The 17,198-nt window shown below is 36.8% G+C and overlaps 1 protein-coding gene across 5 annotated transcripts in view; it reads right to left on the bottom strand.

Moving 5' to 3' along the window:
* Window positions 1-5,761: 5,761 nt before the first annotated feature.
* Window positions 5,762-17,198, bottom strand: part of eIF4B (eukaryotic translation initiation factor 4B) — a 57,735-nt gene continuing 46,298 nt past the window's right edge. For 4 of the 5 annotated variants that reach the window (XM_069819125.1, XM_069819127.1, XM_069819131.1 and 1 more), the window contains 4 exons: window positions 15,977-16,160; window positions 15,068-15,179; window positions 14,902-14,974; window positions 5,762-8,297 (listed from right to left, as the gene is read on the bottom strand). In XM_069819125.1, coding sequence (XP_069675226.1) covers window positions 8,229-8,297; window positions 14,902-14,974; window positions 15,068-15,179; window positions 15,977-16,160 — 438 coding nt within the window. In that variant the 3' untranslated portion in view covers window positions 5,762-8,228. The remainder of the gene's footprint in view (window positions 8,298-14,901; window positions 14,975-15,067; window positions 15,180-15,976; window positions 16,161-17,198) is intronic. The other variant, XM_069819126.1, reaches the window with a different exon arrangement.

Genomic DNA, 17,198 nt, shown 5'->3' with positions numbered 1-17,198 from the left:
TTTTATTCAATTATTTCAAAATCCTAATAAGTCAATATTAACCTTTCCTGTGATCCTGTCAGTCAAGTCTAGAGACTCTGCAGATAAGGCTATAGATGAATAAAAAAAATCCATAAAACCGGAGTTTCTCTTACAAGGCAGATAAAATTCTACACTTAAACCATTATACAATACAACAAATAACATTTGTCATCCAAGGCAAAGAGCTCTTCGAGCACATCCTGGTTGTCACTGTTGACAGTATCGTCATATGGGTCCCATTCTGACTGCGGAGTCTGTTTCTACTTCATAAATATTTCATAACAAATCGTCCTCCATGCCTTCCATAGCATTACAAATTCCGCACTTTTTGAAGGATTTTATAACCAGTTCCACTTTTCCCGCCATGCAGGGGGTCGTCTTAAAGTACAGATATAAGCTAACACCATAATATTGTGCTCGAAATTTATGCCTTATCTGCAGAAATCTACGAATATACGGTATTTCTCTTACAGTACCCACTGGCCCACAGAGACATCTGCAAAGCAGAGAGTCCATGTAGCAAGAAACAGCTGGCCAGAGAGGGTTTTTTTTATCCTTAATCCCACTATGAACTTACTTTCCTTCAAAAGAAGCCAGGATTTTTTTTTTATCATCTTTAAAATTTGTAATGAAAATGTACAAAAACTTGCTCAGACATGTTCAAACATTTTTAACAAGAGTCACATTGTCACTCAATTGTACCTACACTGATTTCACATTTCTGATAATCCTACTTGTCTGTGGTGTAATAATCATGATGAAGATCTGGAATACATTCTTCTATACTGTCCATCCATAAACCAAAAAGAAGTAAATTAAACTCATCAATACCAGTTGCAGAAGACACAACCCTGCAATATATATTGACTACACCCCAACTCTGGCTATTAGCAACAGGCATCTATAATGAACACCTATCAAAATACCCCTCATTTCTCGTGAAAAACAACAACTGAATAGATTACAGTGGGCTATAGTGGACTTTATGTTGTCAGCAAACAGCTGGATACATTAAGAAGATTGATTTAAAATTTGTGCACCTGTTACCATCAAATACAGTTGAAAGCATTCTGGTAATTAAACCATTAGGATAAATTATTTTCTACTCACAAGGCGCAACTGTTAATGAGCTCATGTTGAAACCTTCCTTCAAACTGCGCACACACATCTCCACAACAGATAGGCAAACCCATACTAACTATAAGAGTGCGAAAAATGACTTCGAATGATATAATAAGCTTAGCTTGTGGTGAGAATATTGAGTTGCCATCCTCAGCAAATGCCTGTACTGTTACATAGGGTTGCCATACATGTGTATAAGTGAAACCTCTCCATATATACACTCAAATACGGACAGATTTTTATGTCCCAACTGAAATAATATAGAAATAACTTAATGATAAATTTAACTCTCGTTTACAGACACAGACAGCTGTTTCACAGTCCTAAAGCTTGCTTTACCTCCTGACTGTGGACAGAACTTGCTTTTCAAGACTTAATGTGTTACAAAAATGGCAAATTTAGTTTTGAGAACTGTACAGAAATTCCTTAACATGAAAGAAGACAATAAGGGTCTCGTAGGCTACCACTAGCCCAGCCGGCTACCCCTTGTTAGCTGGAAGTGGGTGGATAAACAGTCATAAAATTTAACCAAGGTTTCCGCGATCATGAAATTGTATTTGACACATGATAGGATTAATAAGATTATTCTCTTCACTTCAATCATTTCTGATTCGAGAGACATGGCATCTGAACGTAAAGGTTAAGTTGAAAACTGTAATTACAGTACTGCATAACTAGACGTAGAATAAAATTGCATGGCACAGTACTATATTTTCCTTTTTCGGTCTTATCTACTGTAGTTGCAAAGAATTTACTGTAGTATACTGTATTTAGAATTAAACTACAGTAATACATTTCACTTAAAGCATGAAGGGATACATAATGCATATTATAAATTTACTGTTAGATTGGGGAGCCTCCCTCCCAATAAAGGACACCTCCCAGATGCGGACAGATTTGTTATTTCCCTTCAATGTCCGTAAATGAGAGGTTTCAATGTACAGTACGGACAGTTTGTATTTTAAGACCTGTGTCCATATACAAGTAAAAAAAGTGACGAAATGTCCGTATTTTCTTGATTGGGCTAAGAAAGGAACTTAATAATTGGTTGCTACACCTTTCAAGGGATGACACGTGCTACATAGTAACCAATGGTAATAGCCAGTGTTTTATACTGTACTTTGGTTTTAAAGATACGTCAAAGACCAACAAAGTACTGCATTCTCAGATTATGAAGCTCATTTCCTCAATGCATAAATGTGCATTTATTTTTTTTGCAGTTTCATAGTTTTTGCTTGCCATTGTCTCTTTCTGGCTACATAATTTAAATTATAGTTATTTAATTGAACATTGTACTATTGAGCAGCTATACCCATTACCATTTATATATCTTTTCATTTTCCCCTCTCAAACACAAAAATAGCAAAACAGGTTTTAGCTAATAAACATTATTTCTTCAAGTTATTAATGTTATAAAATGCTATTTTTTTTTTTTAATTTTTGCTATAAATACAAAAAAAATAATGCTATATCTCACACCTCTACTGATGACAATGAATTAAAGTACTTGTTGCTGGAAACCAGGGATATCCTTTTTATATACTTGCTTCCAGTGCATTGTGATATTGAATGTCAGCATTGATCTCTGGTCCACTTACAATTTGTCAAACCTGCCAACAGAAAACATCAGCAGTTGACTAGTCCCCTGCATTGCTAGTGTTATACAGAGAGAGTCAGAACTTTCTCCGCAGTGGCAGGCACACTTATATCCTGGTTTAGGTTGGTATTTCTCTCTTGCCTTAGGGGTAGCCACGCAAACAATAACAGCACGTCCTCGGCAAGGTTATAAACACAACCACCCTTCAGTCAGTGTTTTGCAGCCAACAAGTGCATACATTCCGTGAAATATTTTCAGTTGAAGAACGAGCTTTTATAGTGGAATATGTGTTTCGAGACAAATACAGTTAAAAAGTGAAACAGAAGTTTAGAGAATGTTTCCCAAACTCTAAATTACCTCATCGGGATACAGTGCGCGATTTGGTAAATAAATTTCGCCAGACAGGTTCCATGCAAGATGCTCCATGGTGTGGGAGGCCCACAGTTTTAACGGAAGACAAACTTTTAGATATTTCTGATCGAATGCTAAAAAGCCCTAACAAATCGGTTAGAAAACTGGCACAGCAAACTGACATTTCCTATTCCAGTGCGCGTAGAGCATTAAAGAATGTACTAGGATTACAGCTGTACAAGGTATCGGTAGTGCATGAACTAAAACCCACAGATAATGAGAAAAGACTAAATTATTGTGTCTGGTTTCAAAGATTTATTCGTCGTCATGGTGTTGATGTGTTACACAGGACATTCTTTACAGACGAAGCTTGGTTTCATCTTTCAGGTTATGTAAATTCCCAGAATACACGGATCTGGTCCTGCGAAAACCCTTATGCACTACATGAAACACCATTGCACTCCCAGAAAATTGGGGTATGGTGTGCCATATCACGAGCACGCATTATAGGACCAATTTTTTTTAACGACAAAGTAAACTCTGAAGTTTATTGCTCAGATATATTGTTTCCTTTCATTGGGCAATTAAATGAAATTGAATTAAATAACTGTTTCTTTTAACAAGATGGTGCCACAGCTCATCTATCCGATCTATGCAATTGCTAGAAGAGGTTTTCGGTGAAAGAATAATTTCACAAGGATTGTGGCCGCCGAAATCCCCCGATCTAACGCCTCCTGATTATTTCTTTTGGGGAGCAGCTAAATCTAAGTGTACCAGACCAATGAACTAAAATATGCAATAACAGATTTTTTCAATTCAGTGAGTCAGGAAACTTTGATCAAGGTTTTTGAAAATAAGGTGAAGCGGGTAGATCTATGTCTTCAAGAAAATGGACGACATTTTCAACATCTTCTATAGAGTAGGTAAGTGTTTTGGAATTTCAATATTATTTACTTATTATTGCCATATTTAGGATATGTCGCACCCCACTATCTCCTGACCTAGTTGTCTGATAAGTGGTGCCTTATTGGTATCATTTGTAAGGTTCAAACTTGTCTTCCGACAAATGACTAAACAACATTCATTCTCCGTACTTGGCGCGCTCTCATTATTCCACTAGTGCTGCCAGTGGTACCACTCCATTTCCTGTATCTAGCGTGCTCTCGCTTATTCCACTAGTGCGGAGAAAGTTCTGACTCACTCTGTAGAACTTTCCTAGCAGTCAAGGCAAAAATGAAGCATCCATAATTGTGGCACTACTGTAAAATAGCTTCTAGCCTCTTCTTTCAGCTGTAATGCCTACATATACTCTCAGATATTTACTGGGATTGGTGTATGATGGATGCAGGGAGAGGAAAAGAAAGAAGAGACCAGAAGTTACTGTTATTTTACAGGGTTTTTACTTCAAGCTGTCAGCTTATACATAAATGGGAAAAATTTTATTTGCTAACTTAAATGTTACAGTCTGCCGTCTCCAAAATTAACTATCCTTCTAATTCAGAATATCAAATTTAGGTGTGAGGAGAGGAATTCGGATACATGAAAGACTGTTATTTTTGAACATAAATATTTTAATAAAATAATAATAATAATCCGTGGCACTACAGCCCGTGAAGGATCTAGACCGACCAGCCGGCTGCTGGCCTCATGCCCACATGCCGAAGCAGAGGTGGACGATCATACAACCAGAATGGAGGTATCGTGTGGTTAGCACGATGATCCCCAGCTGTTATAGCTGGTATTCACAACTGGATTTCGTTATCTATCGTAGCTCCCCAAGTGCATCACGATGCTGGGTGGACACCGGCCCCATACACTGGCCGAAATTTCATGAGAAAATTTCTTTCCACATGAGGACTCGAACCAGCGCGCATTCCATAACGTGAGTCCTAGGCCTTAAACCACGACGTGGGACATTTTAATAAAATAGAACCTATAAAGACATCATTCTTAAGTAAATCACCCCTCTTAATGGCCGTTAAAAAAATTATAATAAAAAACAATCTTTGATGGTTCCTTCAAACAGGTCTCACTGCTAAAATTATTTACTTTACTAAAATTAACAGAAATTTTATACCCTTTCTTTAAGTATCAGATGGACTTCAAAACTTGTATCTACAATTTCTCCCAATTACTTACAGATTTTAAGGAATCCGCAGATTCATTGCTGCCCTCACATAAGTCCGCCATTGGTCCCTATCCTGTGCAAGATTAATCCAGTCTCTACTACCATATCCCACCTCCTTCAAAGCCATTTTAATATTATCCTCCCATCTATGTCTCGGCTTCCCCAAAGGTCTTTTTCCCTCCGGTCTCCCAACTAACACTCTATATGCATTTCTGGATTTGGCCATATGTGCTACATGCCCTGCCCATCTCAAACGTCTGGATTTAATGTTCCTAATTATGTCAGGTTAAGAATACAATACTTGCAGTTCTGCGTTGTGTAACTTTCTCCATTCTCCTGTAACTTCATCCCTCTTAGCCCCAAATATTTTCCTAAGAACCTTATTCTCAAACACTCAACCTCTGTTCCTCTCTCAAAGTGAGAGTCCAAATTTCACAACCATACAGAACAACCTCTCCCAATTACACATTTGACAATTAAGCAGTTGACAGGTAACAGGTTAGGATGTTAAGAAAGTAGACTGTTATAAACAAGAGCACATATTTCACACCCCAATGTTTTATTTGCTTTTTTTTTTCCAGGTATATTCTTAAAAGAAGGGTTTAACTTCGAATAAACTGAGGAAAGAAAAATAAAAAGGCTGTACAAACACACTTGCTACATCTAATCTGTACACTGACAGTAAGAATTTATTTTTGACACCAGCCCATGTACTCCTTGTTTTACATCGCATCAAGCAAAACATGGGCACAACAACGTAATAACTATTTCTTAGGTTATTTCATGGTATAAATTGACAGTTTCGGTATCTAAAGGTTCCCTTCTTCCATACGCTCAAATATTATATAATGCCAATTTTGTGAAAATGGCACAAAAATACAATTATCAACATCGTTACCGTATAATAATAAAAATGCTAACTTGTGTATTTGTAATTGCACTCAATGCCTTGAGACACACTTGATAATCAGTATGTTCTTATATTGAAAATTAAAGCTGCATCATATAATTAAATATTGACATCTCAATACATTGAAGTGAAGATTGTATTAATTCTTGCTTTTTACATAATTCTATCAATAATGCTGCTTTTGACTTACATAGGTATATGATCTGCACTCCATAAAGGCAAATCATGGTAAAACAGCAGTTCTATTTTGTGATGGTAGGCCGATGATAACATAACCATGATTTCGCTTCTGTATACAGGAATTAATTTCATTTAATGTTTAACCTCTTGATAATCAACTAACATGATTTTTAATAGTTCATAATATAATGCAGTGCATACCAAACATTCACATCATTCACTGCCACCTCTCACTAATGTTATTACAGTAAAGTGTGCTATATATAAGAAGGTTGAGAAGGGTATCAGTCTCCATAATGCAGTTCAATGATAATGGTACATCTTGAGGAGAATCTCCAAAGGCCTCTTCAACAATTTAAAGTTCCTTCAGCATGGTTTACAAGCCTATTTTCTCCGTCGCACGTTTTTGTACCAAATTTAAAGTGGCATTTCTCCAGTGCAGAAGGCGAGAATGCTATGTTGAGAGGTAGCTGTTCTCACACCATAACGGCCCGTATTTTGAGAAGACGTGACCTACTGCAGAAAGCACTAAAAGTACAGTGACATATCACAAAACTCAGACCGTGTACCAAAAGGAAAAGGCTGGGTGCTCATTTCAAGAACTTGTAATTACTATATATATTAATAATATACTGACAATGTTTTATAAAACAATAATAATAATAATAATAATAATGATAATAATATTACAAACTACTGTATACACTTTAAAGAACAATAAATCTTTCAAAAATGTAAATCTTTAAGGGCTGTTCAATATACAGAAGAAATCATACTTAAACTTTGTTGTAGATCATTTTAAAATGTTTAATTAAAGATCTAAGATTTTGAAAGAGAATTTTGTTCTTCACAAATTTATAAACGTTGCTGCAGCATGACTTCCACCATTGGCTTCCAGATGCATTTCAATTGAGACACAGAATGTCATCACAATCCATGTCATTCTATTACATAAGCACCAAACACTTTATACCTCTGAAGAAAAGATGCACTCTTTCAATGGAGACACTGTTAATTTATTGAGAATACATGTTGCCACGAATTTCACACCTGTTACTACCAGTAAAAAGAAACGAGAATAGTACGCTTGTCAATATTGTATTTGGTCTTTCTTAATTTTCCTATATTTTACACGCCAGACAACGTAACACGCAATTACATTAACAAGGAGGAAATTGCAACATGAAGTTCTTTCAAACTGCCCTCCTTGCTTTCGTTGTCTGAAATTCATCACAATGCACTGCACTGAGCTTTTTTGAAACCGTCTATATCACAAATCACTTCCTACGATTTTTGTATTATTACAAGGAAAGTTATGTATCCCGTGTGACATAAAATATTATAAATCTTCCTTCTGCAGAAAAATTAATTTGATAAAAATATCACACACAAAAAAATAACGCATAGTCTGACAATTAACAGAATTTAATTTTCATGCCTTATTAAAAAATATATCTATGAGGAAATATGCTCTGATGTTGGACTGAAAACAAAGATTTTTAAAGTACTGATATTTATAATGCTAATTAATATTCTTGTTAGAGAAGACGTTGCTCTACACCAAACTCAAAACAACAAAAAACTTAACAAAGAATAGTTGTCAGCACAATGACAATCCCAATCATGGAACTATAACAATATGTTATGCAATGTAGATTAGAGTACTGCATGAAATAACTATGTTTGGTTTACAGCAACGAAATCTCTAGAAGTGATTAATGTGTTCTGAAAAGTACTGGGAGTAACATACGTGATATCTCATTCTTGAAAGAAGAAATAAAAAAAAGAGGAGGTTAACTAGATTTTCCACAGTAAAGTCATGGTGCCAGGATAGCTTACTACTACTCCAACATCATGTTCTCACCGACTGGCTGGAATGTCGGGAACTCTGGCTGCAAACAGTGATTATAAAACTGCATTTAATCTGCATCGTTGAGCTGATCTTCCTCATCCGGCAGATATGCAAACTTATTTGAGCCAGCAAAGTTCTGAAAAGAATAGAGCATATGACATAAAATGTTTGTATCCAAGTGTTGTGTTTACAAGACTTGTTCATTTCGTAAAAATGTCTAACTTCGAACGATGCAGTAGCATTATATTGTGACGGCCACGTGAGGTTCGATCTCACGACCGACGGAGGAAGGGCAGAGGGCGTGTATTACGGCAACGTGGCGAGGGGAGGTTGCGCGCACATCTGCTACTTGCCCTGGAAGCAAATTGCTACGTGCGGAGTGAAGGGGGGGGGACCCTCCCGAATCGTCCAGAAGTCCGTCGAAGTGGAAATCCAGATTATTCGAGAGTGGAATCTTTGGCGAACTCTCCAGAAACTATGGTTTAGTTATAAAAGAAGAAACGCGAGCGAACTTGAGCAGTTTTATTCAGCCAGTCAGTAAGCCAGCGTTGTTACAGCACAGATTTGGATAGTAAGCGAGCAGTGAAGCCAGCTTCAAGACCAGAGCGCGACTTGAGTTGTGTCCGTAACTGTGGAGCCTGAAGCCCGGAGTTCGAGTGCAGTGGACCGCAGTTGGGGGATCTGAGTTCAAAGTTCAGTGGATCGTCTCTAAAGGTCTGGGGTTCGAGATTCTATGAACGCGAGTGACTGAGCTAGAAGAACTAGCCAAGACAGACGAGCTGTGAACAGAGAACTGACAGTTCTGTGTTGTAAATAGTGCTTTGTGAATATTAGTTAAGATTAACAGTTCATTGTTGTTCGTAATAGTCCAAGTAAAATTGTCACTGTCGTCTGTGGAGTGCACTAATGGATACTGTGTTACTGTGTGGAGAGCAAATCCTATTGTTGAGATAATAAAATTAGATTGTTGTTCAGTATAAAATTTACAATATTTTACTTCAAGCTAAGGTTTGCAGAATGTAGGCTTTCACGGCCGGCGTTAGGATGCGTATTTTCCGGGCTAGAGGGCCGTGGTCTGTCGGTGTTACAACCAAATGTTTCGTCCACTACTACTCCGGTGGACATCTCCAGTGGCAGACACTATGACAAACAATCAGAACGCCGAAGCCACTGGTGCGGACCGTGGAGACAACGACAAGCAACAACAGTCCCACACCTTAAATATCGACGTGCTACCAGACTCAATGCCAGTTCCTGATACACACAGCAGATCTCTCCGCACATGTGTACCACGCCACTGAAGATGTCCACCGGAGTAGTGGACGAAACATTTGGTTGTAACACCGACAGACCACGGCCCTCTAGCCCGGAAAATACACATCCTAAGGTTTGCAGTTTTATCTTGCAAATCTGATGATACTAACAGGAGGTCTGGGTTTGTACACTGACCATTATAATGTAAGTATGTAGGACAATCGTCGTTCCTGTAAATAAGTTCTAAAGTGTTTGAATTTAATAGATCTTCAATAGTTTTGCCGCTAGCATTATAGTCTTTGTATCCCCATTTAGGTGAATGACCATTAAAATCGCCAATCAAAATCGTTTTTCGGTGTATATTTATTATATCCAGACAAGGGTTGTTATTTTGATGCAGAAATAATGGCTATTCATATCTCACTCCAACACCTACTATACAGAAGAGATAAATTTCAAAATGCTGTTATTCTCTCTGATTCTAAAGCAGCATTATATGCAATAAATTCATATAAAATGATGTCAATCCAAATTAAAGAATGTCACAAAATGATCCAACAACTTCAAAAACTACAGAAAAGAATTCAATTGCAATGGATACCTGCACATTGCGGAATTGCTGGAAATGAAACTGCTGACTTTCTTGCCAAAAAAGGATCCAATTTAATTCAGAATACAAATACAAGCCTACCTTTTACATCCATCAAAAGATTAATTAAAAATAAATATAAAATCAAGCAAAACCAAGCACTATGTACCAAAGCCAAAGATAAAAAATAGAGCATTTTAATAAAAAAACCAGAAATTATTCCAGAAATCCCACGTAAATCTGCAGTAGCAAAATTCAGACTGCTTACAGAACACGATTATTTGGCCAAACACTTGAATAAAATAGGAATTTACACAAATCCAAATTGCTCTCTATGCAACAAAGAAGAAGAAATGACTGAAGATCATCTCATAACCTGTGAAGTTTTCTACAGAGAAATATTGGAGAGCAAGAACGCTAATGGCTTCGTTGCCAAAGCCCGGCATTAGATAACACCAACAGGTTTGCAGTTTGGGAAACTCACCAGAAGCTAAGAACAGTCTATGGCAAAGATGCTGTGACAGAAAATACAGTTGCTAAATGATTTCAAAGATTTAAAACCAGAAATTTTTTGCTGGACGACAACCAGGGCACAGGCAACTTTCAACATCACATAGATAAAGATGTTGTGGAAGTTCGATGTCATTAGGTAAAACCAGCATCTGACCATTAGAAAAATCTCAGAAGAGACCTCTTTGTCTTACGGATCTGTTTCAGCCATTCAGACAGAAAAATTGCATACGATGCAAAGTTTGTTCCCTGTCTTCTGAATGAGAACCAGAAGCACAATCACACAATATCCTCAGAAATATTTGACCATTCAATTTCAAACCCTGGCTTCCTTTCACAGATCGAACCTTGTAATGAATCAAGAGATAAAAGTTTAGAGTTTACAATGGGAAACACCTTCCACGCCTAAATCAAAGGACAAATCACAAGAAGGCTTTCTTTGACACTGAGGGGTTAGTGCGTAAAGAATTTCTTCCTGTGTAGTCTACTGTCAATGTTGCTTATTATGTGGAGATCCTGAAATGTCTATGTCTGCAGTCAGGCAGCAGAGACCAAACAAGTGGAACAGTGCATGGCTCTTGCACCAGTTACACAATATTGTTAGTCAATCAATTTTTGGCCAAAACATCGATCCCAGTGGTACCTCACTCACAGTATTCCCCATAAGTATAGCTGTTTTCGAAAATAAATATTATTATGAAAGACCACTGGTTTGAGTCCCTGGAAGAAATTAAATTGTGTGACAAGTCTTAAATGCAATTGTCATAAAGGTCTTTCAAACAATGACAATAATGCTGGAATAAATGTGTGTGTGGGTGCAGAAGGGGAGTATTTATTTTTTGATAACTCTTACACTTGGCTACCAAAAAAAAAAAAAAAAAAAAAAAAAAAAAAATGCTGAGTTGAAGTCTCTATCGATTTGAAATATTTTCGACTTCACTTAGGAAACAATAGAAATAAAGATACACAGAAGGCATTGCATATAAAATGTAGTCTCATGGTCTAGTGGTCAGAGCTTCTGGCTATAGTTCATGAGGTCCCGGGTTCGATTCCCGGTTAGAGCACAGGAATTTTTCCTTAAAGGGGATTATTCCTGTGTTTGTCCATGGTCTGGAATTTAGGTTAAGTTTAGATTTAAGACCTCTCCTGGCACCACATTATCATAATCTTCCTATCACATCATCAGGGTAATGTAACTCCGTCTTCCGGGCGCCCTCAGAAGTGGGTTACAACTAAGCCACAGCCAGGAGAGAAGACCAGAAATGTCGAAAGACAACCTGGTGCCATTGGATAAAAAAAAATATATATATATATATATATATATTCATTCAGATTGTTCGTGTATGTTTTCAATAAACTATAAATTTTAGAAAACACCATGTCATACATCAGAAGTGGCACATGAATATATCATAGGGATGTAGAAAGGAGGCATTCCTATAAATAATATACAGTAGAACTTGGTTATAGCGACCTCGTTTTGTGCGACACCTCGCCTATAACATCAAATATTCTGTGGTTCCAACTAATTCCCCATAAGACATATGCTTTCCTACCTTGCTTAATACGACAAACGTATATGCATCTACCTCGCATATAACGTCATTTTCAACCTCAGTTTGGAATACAATTTTCTAAGAACCAAAGTATTTTAAGAAATATTTTGCTGAAATCTGGCAAATCCTTTACTGTTCCCCTCTATCATAAACCTCTGGAATGCAGGCAGATTCCCCATCCCATTGTAACCTGCCCGAATTTATGTGGTATTAATGGTACCTGCATGCGGTCAGTTTCGACAGGAAGTTTTCACTAAGTGCACGCATTTTAAAGCAGTATGGCCACTAAAAGAAGTGAGTGACACTTTAGAATCCATTAGAATTGTGAACATTTCTATGAAGCTAGAGGAGGGAGTATGAAGCTAGGAGAGGGAGCAGTGAAATTGCAACTGAAATAATGAACATAGAATTTAATTTAGAAAATGTATATTGGGCAAGTAGGAAACAACAGAGTAAAATGACTGTTTATTTCACTCCTCAGTAAATAAGTTTGGTGAGTAATGAACAAACTGTTTTAATACACGATACTGTATTTATAATTGTACATGTATTTTATTGTGTTCATGGTATGCTTAAAAGTGAATACATAAATCTAAAATAAGCCTAATTATGTCTATTATTTTTCATTTTCCACCTCACTAGACTGATAATATGAATCTCTGTTACTACGACACTCGTTTATAACAACATAATTTTCAAGGTCCCTTGGATGTCGTTATAACCAAGTTCTACTGTACCAAATATCGTCCAGAGATGTGTGAAGGTCGTAAAACATTGGATTAGATGTTTCCAATATCAAGGGTAAGAAGACCTTAAAACGAGACCAAAAACAGGACATAAAATTTTATATTTATAATAGAATTGATTTTTTTTTTGTTAATACAATATGAAATGTATCTGGCCGTATATATGAATTGTAACAATTACAGCATCCATTCCAGTTTCAACCCTTTCTGAAAGATTTAACCCTGTAGAAGTTTTCAGAACATTCACAATAATAATACAAACAGATTTTTATATTTTCCTGATTTGGGACCTGACCCTGCAACATAATATGTTCAAAAAGCACGAACTGACTGGTTATTTTACTTGAAACTCTCGTAGACTGTGCACAGGTTAACTGTTTTTTAGTTAAACAATTTAAAAAAAAACGCATGGTAATTTATGTATAGAAAATCTGTGATATAGGAATTCCAGATTTATATTTCTACAAAATATAGACAAAAATATAGTTACTTTACAATGATACCTTCTCTTGTGAATTAGAAGGAAATGAAAAAAGCAGATTTTAAAAGTATTAATAACATCACAGACATTTATTGGCATATTAAAAGACAAATGGAGGATATTCAATGATCTGAGCATTTAATTAATTATCTCTTGCAAATAAAGGTATGCTATAATTCTGTATTACCTTCCAAAAATTTCACAGTCACTAAATGGACCTGAACCTCGAATTTAGTTTGATAGTCCTCTCTGTAGATTGAAAACTCAAAAAAGTTTCATATCCATTGTTCAAGAATTAAAACAGAAAATCAATATCCCGAATTTAAAGGAAAACCTACAAATTAAACCAAACCCTTTAACGCTATTAAATATAGAACATAATCTAAATTTAACAGAAGAAATACTAAAATCAGAAGTAAACAATGAAATACTAAAACAATTGTCTTTAGAGACAATTAATATTAGGTACCCTCCACAAAACTGGCTTCATTTATACACTGACGGATCCTTGATCTCCAGAGAACAAGGTGCCGGAGCAGGTGTTATGTGCTGTCTCTTCTCACTTTATAGATCTCTTGGGTATGGAACAACAAGTTTTGATGGAGAAATCATTGCAATAAGTGAAAGTCTCAGGAATCTTCTATGCCACGTCAATAAATTTAAAAATGCAGTTATATTGTCAGACTCCAAAGCAGCTATTCTATCAATAGTCTCTAAACACACACCTTCATCTCAAACAGCAGAAATAACTAAAATGCTCTCTCAATTAATATCACTCAATAAAAGAATTGTATTCCAATGGATACCATCCCATTGTGGAATCCTGGGAAATGAGAATGCGGATGCTTTAGCAAAGAAGGGCAGCACTGCTACTTTCAGACCTGTTACTAAATCTACGTATTACTCTGTGAAAACATTTATTAAATCTACATACTTAGACTTCAACAAACAAAATTTGATAACACAATCCCAAGGGAAAAAATGGAACTCTCTGCATCAAAATCCACAGTTAATTCCCGATTTACCACGCAAATCGTCTGCAGCTGCATTTAGATTGGCAACGGGCCATGATTGTTTGGCCAAACACCTGCATAGAATTGGAATATATCAGTCCGCTAACTGCCGATTGTGCAACTCAAACCAAGAAATGGATTCGGAACACCTCAAAATCTGTGCTTCAGTGGCTGGCCATGATAATATCTTTGAAAAATATTGGAGTGCAAGAGGTCAAATGACTTTATTGTCAAATACCTGGCATTAGAAAACAACAACAACAACAGTTTAATATTCATTAGATCATCAAGGAAAAGAAGGAGAGTGGAAAACGAAATGATTGATAAATAAATAAATAAATAAAAGTAGCAGTACCAACAATTCCAGTATATACTGACGCTTTCTTAAATTGCTGTAAAAATTCAAACGTGAGTTTGCAGAACCACTAATGAGCCTCTAGTGGTGCAGATAATTGTCCTCATCTTAAGGGGCCCTTAAAGTCAGCACAGGTATTTTCATACCTCCAAAATGACACTTCAGCATAAACATATTTACGTTCATAAAAGGATGGAAACACTCTAATAATATATGAGAAAAAATAGTATACTCACTGGTGTCTCATGCTCACGGTATTTTGGCATGCGACCTAATTCATCCTGTGGTCCACCATCACGTCTATGATCTCTGTAAGAACCATCAATTCGTGTGAACATCATGAATTCTATTGGTATATTAATACGAGGGGTATTCTTAAAGCACAAAGAATATATTACTTACCTATCAACAGGTGGCCTGCCATCTCTTCCACCTCTTGGTCTGTCTGTACCACGCACAGATCCTCCACCCCTGGGTGGAGGTCCTCGACCTCCTCTGTCATCTCTGTCATCTGCTTGTGTAAAAATTCAAGAAAATCCAAGATTGGTCAGTCTGTATTGACAATTAAAACTCTAACGTAAATTGATCTAAATTAAAATGAAATAAAAGTCACATAATTATTTTAGGTACAAGGTCCTCAGAAATGAAAATGCTACTGCCTAATGTACACAGCTGAGATAAAATCAGACAATTAACCCAAATTATGTCGTCTTAACCCTTTCCACTCGAATGAGTCCATTTGAAATCACTAACATTTCTGTAATCTGACTCATACGATTTGCCCGAGGATTCCATTTGGTATCCTCAGAAGTAGTTTCGTTCTTTACTGATAGAGTGCAGCAGCACCCACCAGTTCCTCGGCCAGCTGTTATATGGTGTGTGACATTGTATGGGGCAGAAACATGGACATTACGACGAAGTGAAGAGAAGCAAATAGAAGCATTTGAAATGTGCATATGGAGAAGAATGGAACGTGTGAAATGGGCAAACAGAATAAGAAATGAAACTGTGTTGGAAAGAGTGGGTGAAGAAAGAATGATGCTGACACTAATCAGGAAGAGGAAAAGGAATTGGTTGGGTCACTGGCTGAGAAGAAACTGCCTACTGAAGAATGCACTGGAAGGAATGTGAACGGGAGAAGAGTTGGGGGTAGAAGAAGATATCAGATGATAGACGACATTAAGATATATGGATCATATTAGGAAACAAGAAGGCAGAAAATATGAAAGACTGGAGAAAGCTGGGTTTGTAGTGAAAGACCTGCCCTTGAGCAGAACACTAAATGAATGAGACAAATTCTCAAATACATACATTGCCTGCGTGGTGTGCCACGGGCATTTTGCGGCCTCCTGTCAGAATCAGCAGGTTCACGATATCTGCGAGGCGACTCAGGTCTTTGTGTCTGATGTCTTCGAGGTGAATCCCTCCTACTTCCACGATGTTCTTGCTCATGCTCTGAATGGTCACTATGTGGACTAACTCGACCATTTCCCTCCTGCAAAAATAATCTTGTTCAGTAAAATTCAGTAAAACAATGATACTTACTTACTGGCTTTTAAGGAACCCGGAGGTTCATTGCTGCCCTCACATAAGCTCGCCATTGGTCCCTATCCTGAGCAAGATTAATCCATTCCCTATCATCATATCCCACCTCCCTCAAATCCATTTTAATATTATCCTCCCACCTACGTCTCGGTCTCCCTAAAGGTCTTTTTCCCTCCGGCCTCCCAACTAACACTCTATATGCAGTAAAAAAATGATAACAAAACAATTTGTCAATTTTTTAATTTAATCTTTGTTATTAAATGACAGCATATTTTCAACACAAAAGGTAATAATATCACTTACAACATAACTAAACCGGACTGTTGTTCAAGGCATAATGAGAAATGTGATGTAATCTTTGTGATATTCACTTATTAACTTTAACACTGCTTCTCAGCCAATATAAAATCTATCATATAAATACTAATAACATGCAAGGCACTGCACTGAAAATAGAACGATAAAGAAAGTAGAATACTCTCAAAAAATAAACCAGATATGGTTTGTTTACGAAATTTCATTGTTACAAGACATGAATATGTAATAATTATTGTAGTACATATTCAGGGTGGAAGTGAAATAATCCATCAGATTTTCAGAGCGAATAGCTCTTGTTGTATGTAAGAAAAAAGTGTAATATCATATTGGTGGGAAGTCAATAGTTTTCTCAGAGAGAGAAAAAAAAATAAAAAAGGTTTTCTTTTTTTTTCCCCCAAATGTTTAACACCCTCTTATTCGGTAACTGCTAGACAATTAGACAATTACATCTTCATCATCTTTGCTGTCGAAACACTAGGCTCCTGGTGTAAAGAAGCAAAAGACCTAGTTTCCGAAATTGGCAGAAGTTGGTGACTGTTACTGGAGACCCTCACTGCATCAATTACCTACGGCAACGAATAGGAATAGCCATCCAACGTGGAAACGCAGCCAGCATTTTGGGAACCTTTCCAGACGTCAATTCTCTGGGTGAGATTTTCTTTATTTGAAT

This window comes from Periplaneta americana, chromosome 2 (assembly GCF_040183065.1).
Source record: "Periplaneta americana isolate PAMFEO1 chromosome 2, P.americana_PAMFEO1_priV1, whole genome shotgun sequence".
In the NCBI taxonomy this organism is placed as follows: Eukaryota; Metazoa; Arthropoda; class Insecta; order Blattodea; family Blattidae; genus Periplaneta; species Periplaneta americana.
Note: the sequence above shows the minus strand (reverse complement) of the source record. Positions and strands in the feature narration are given on the sequence as shown.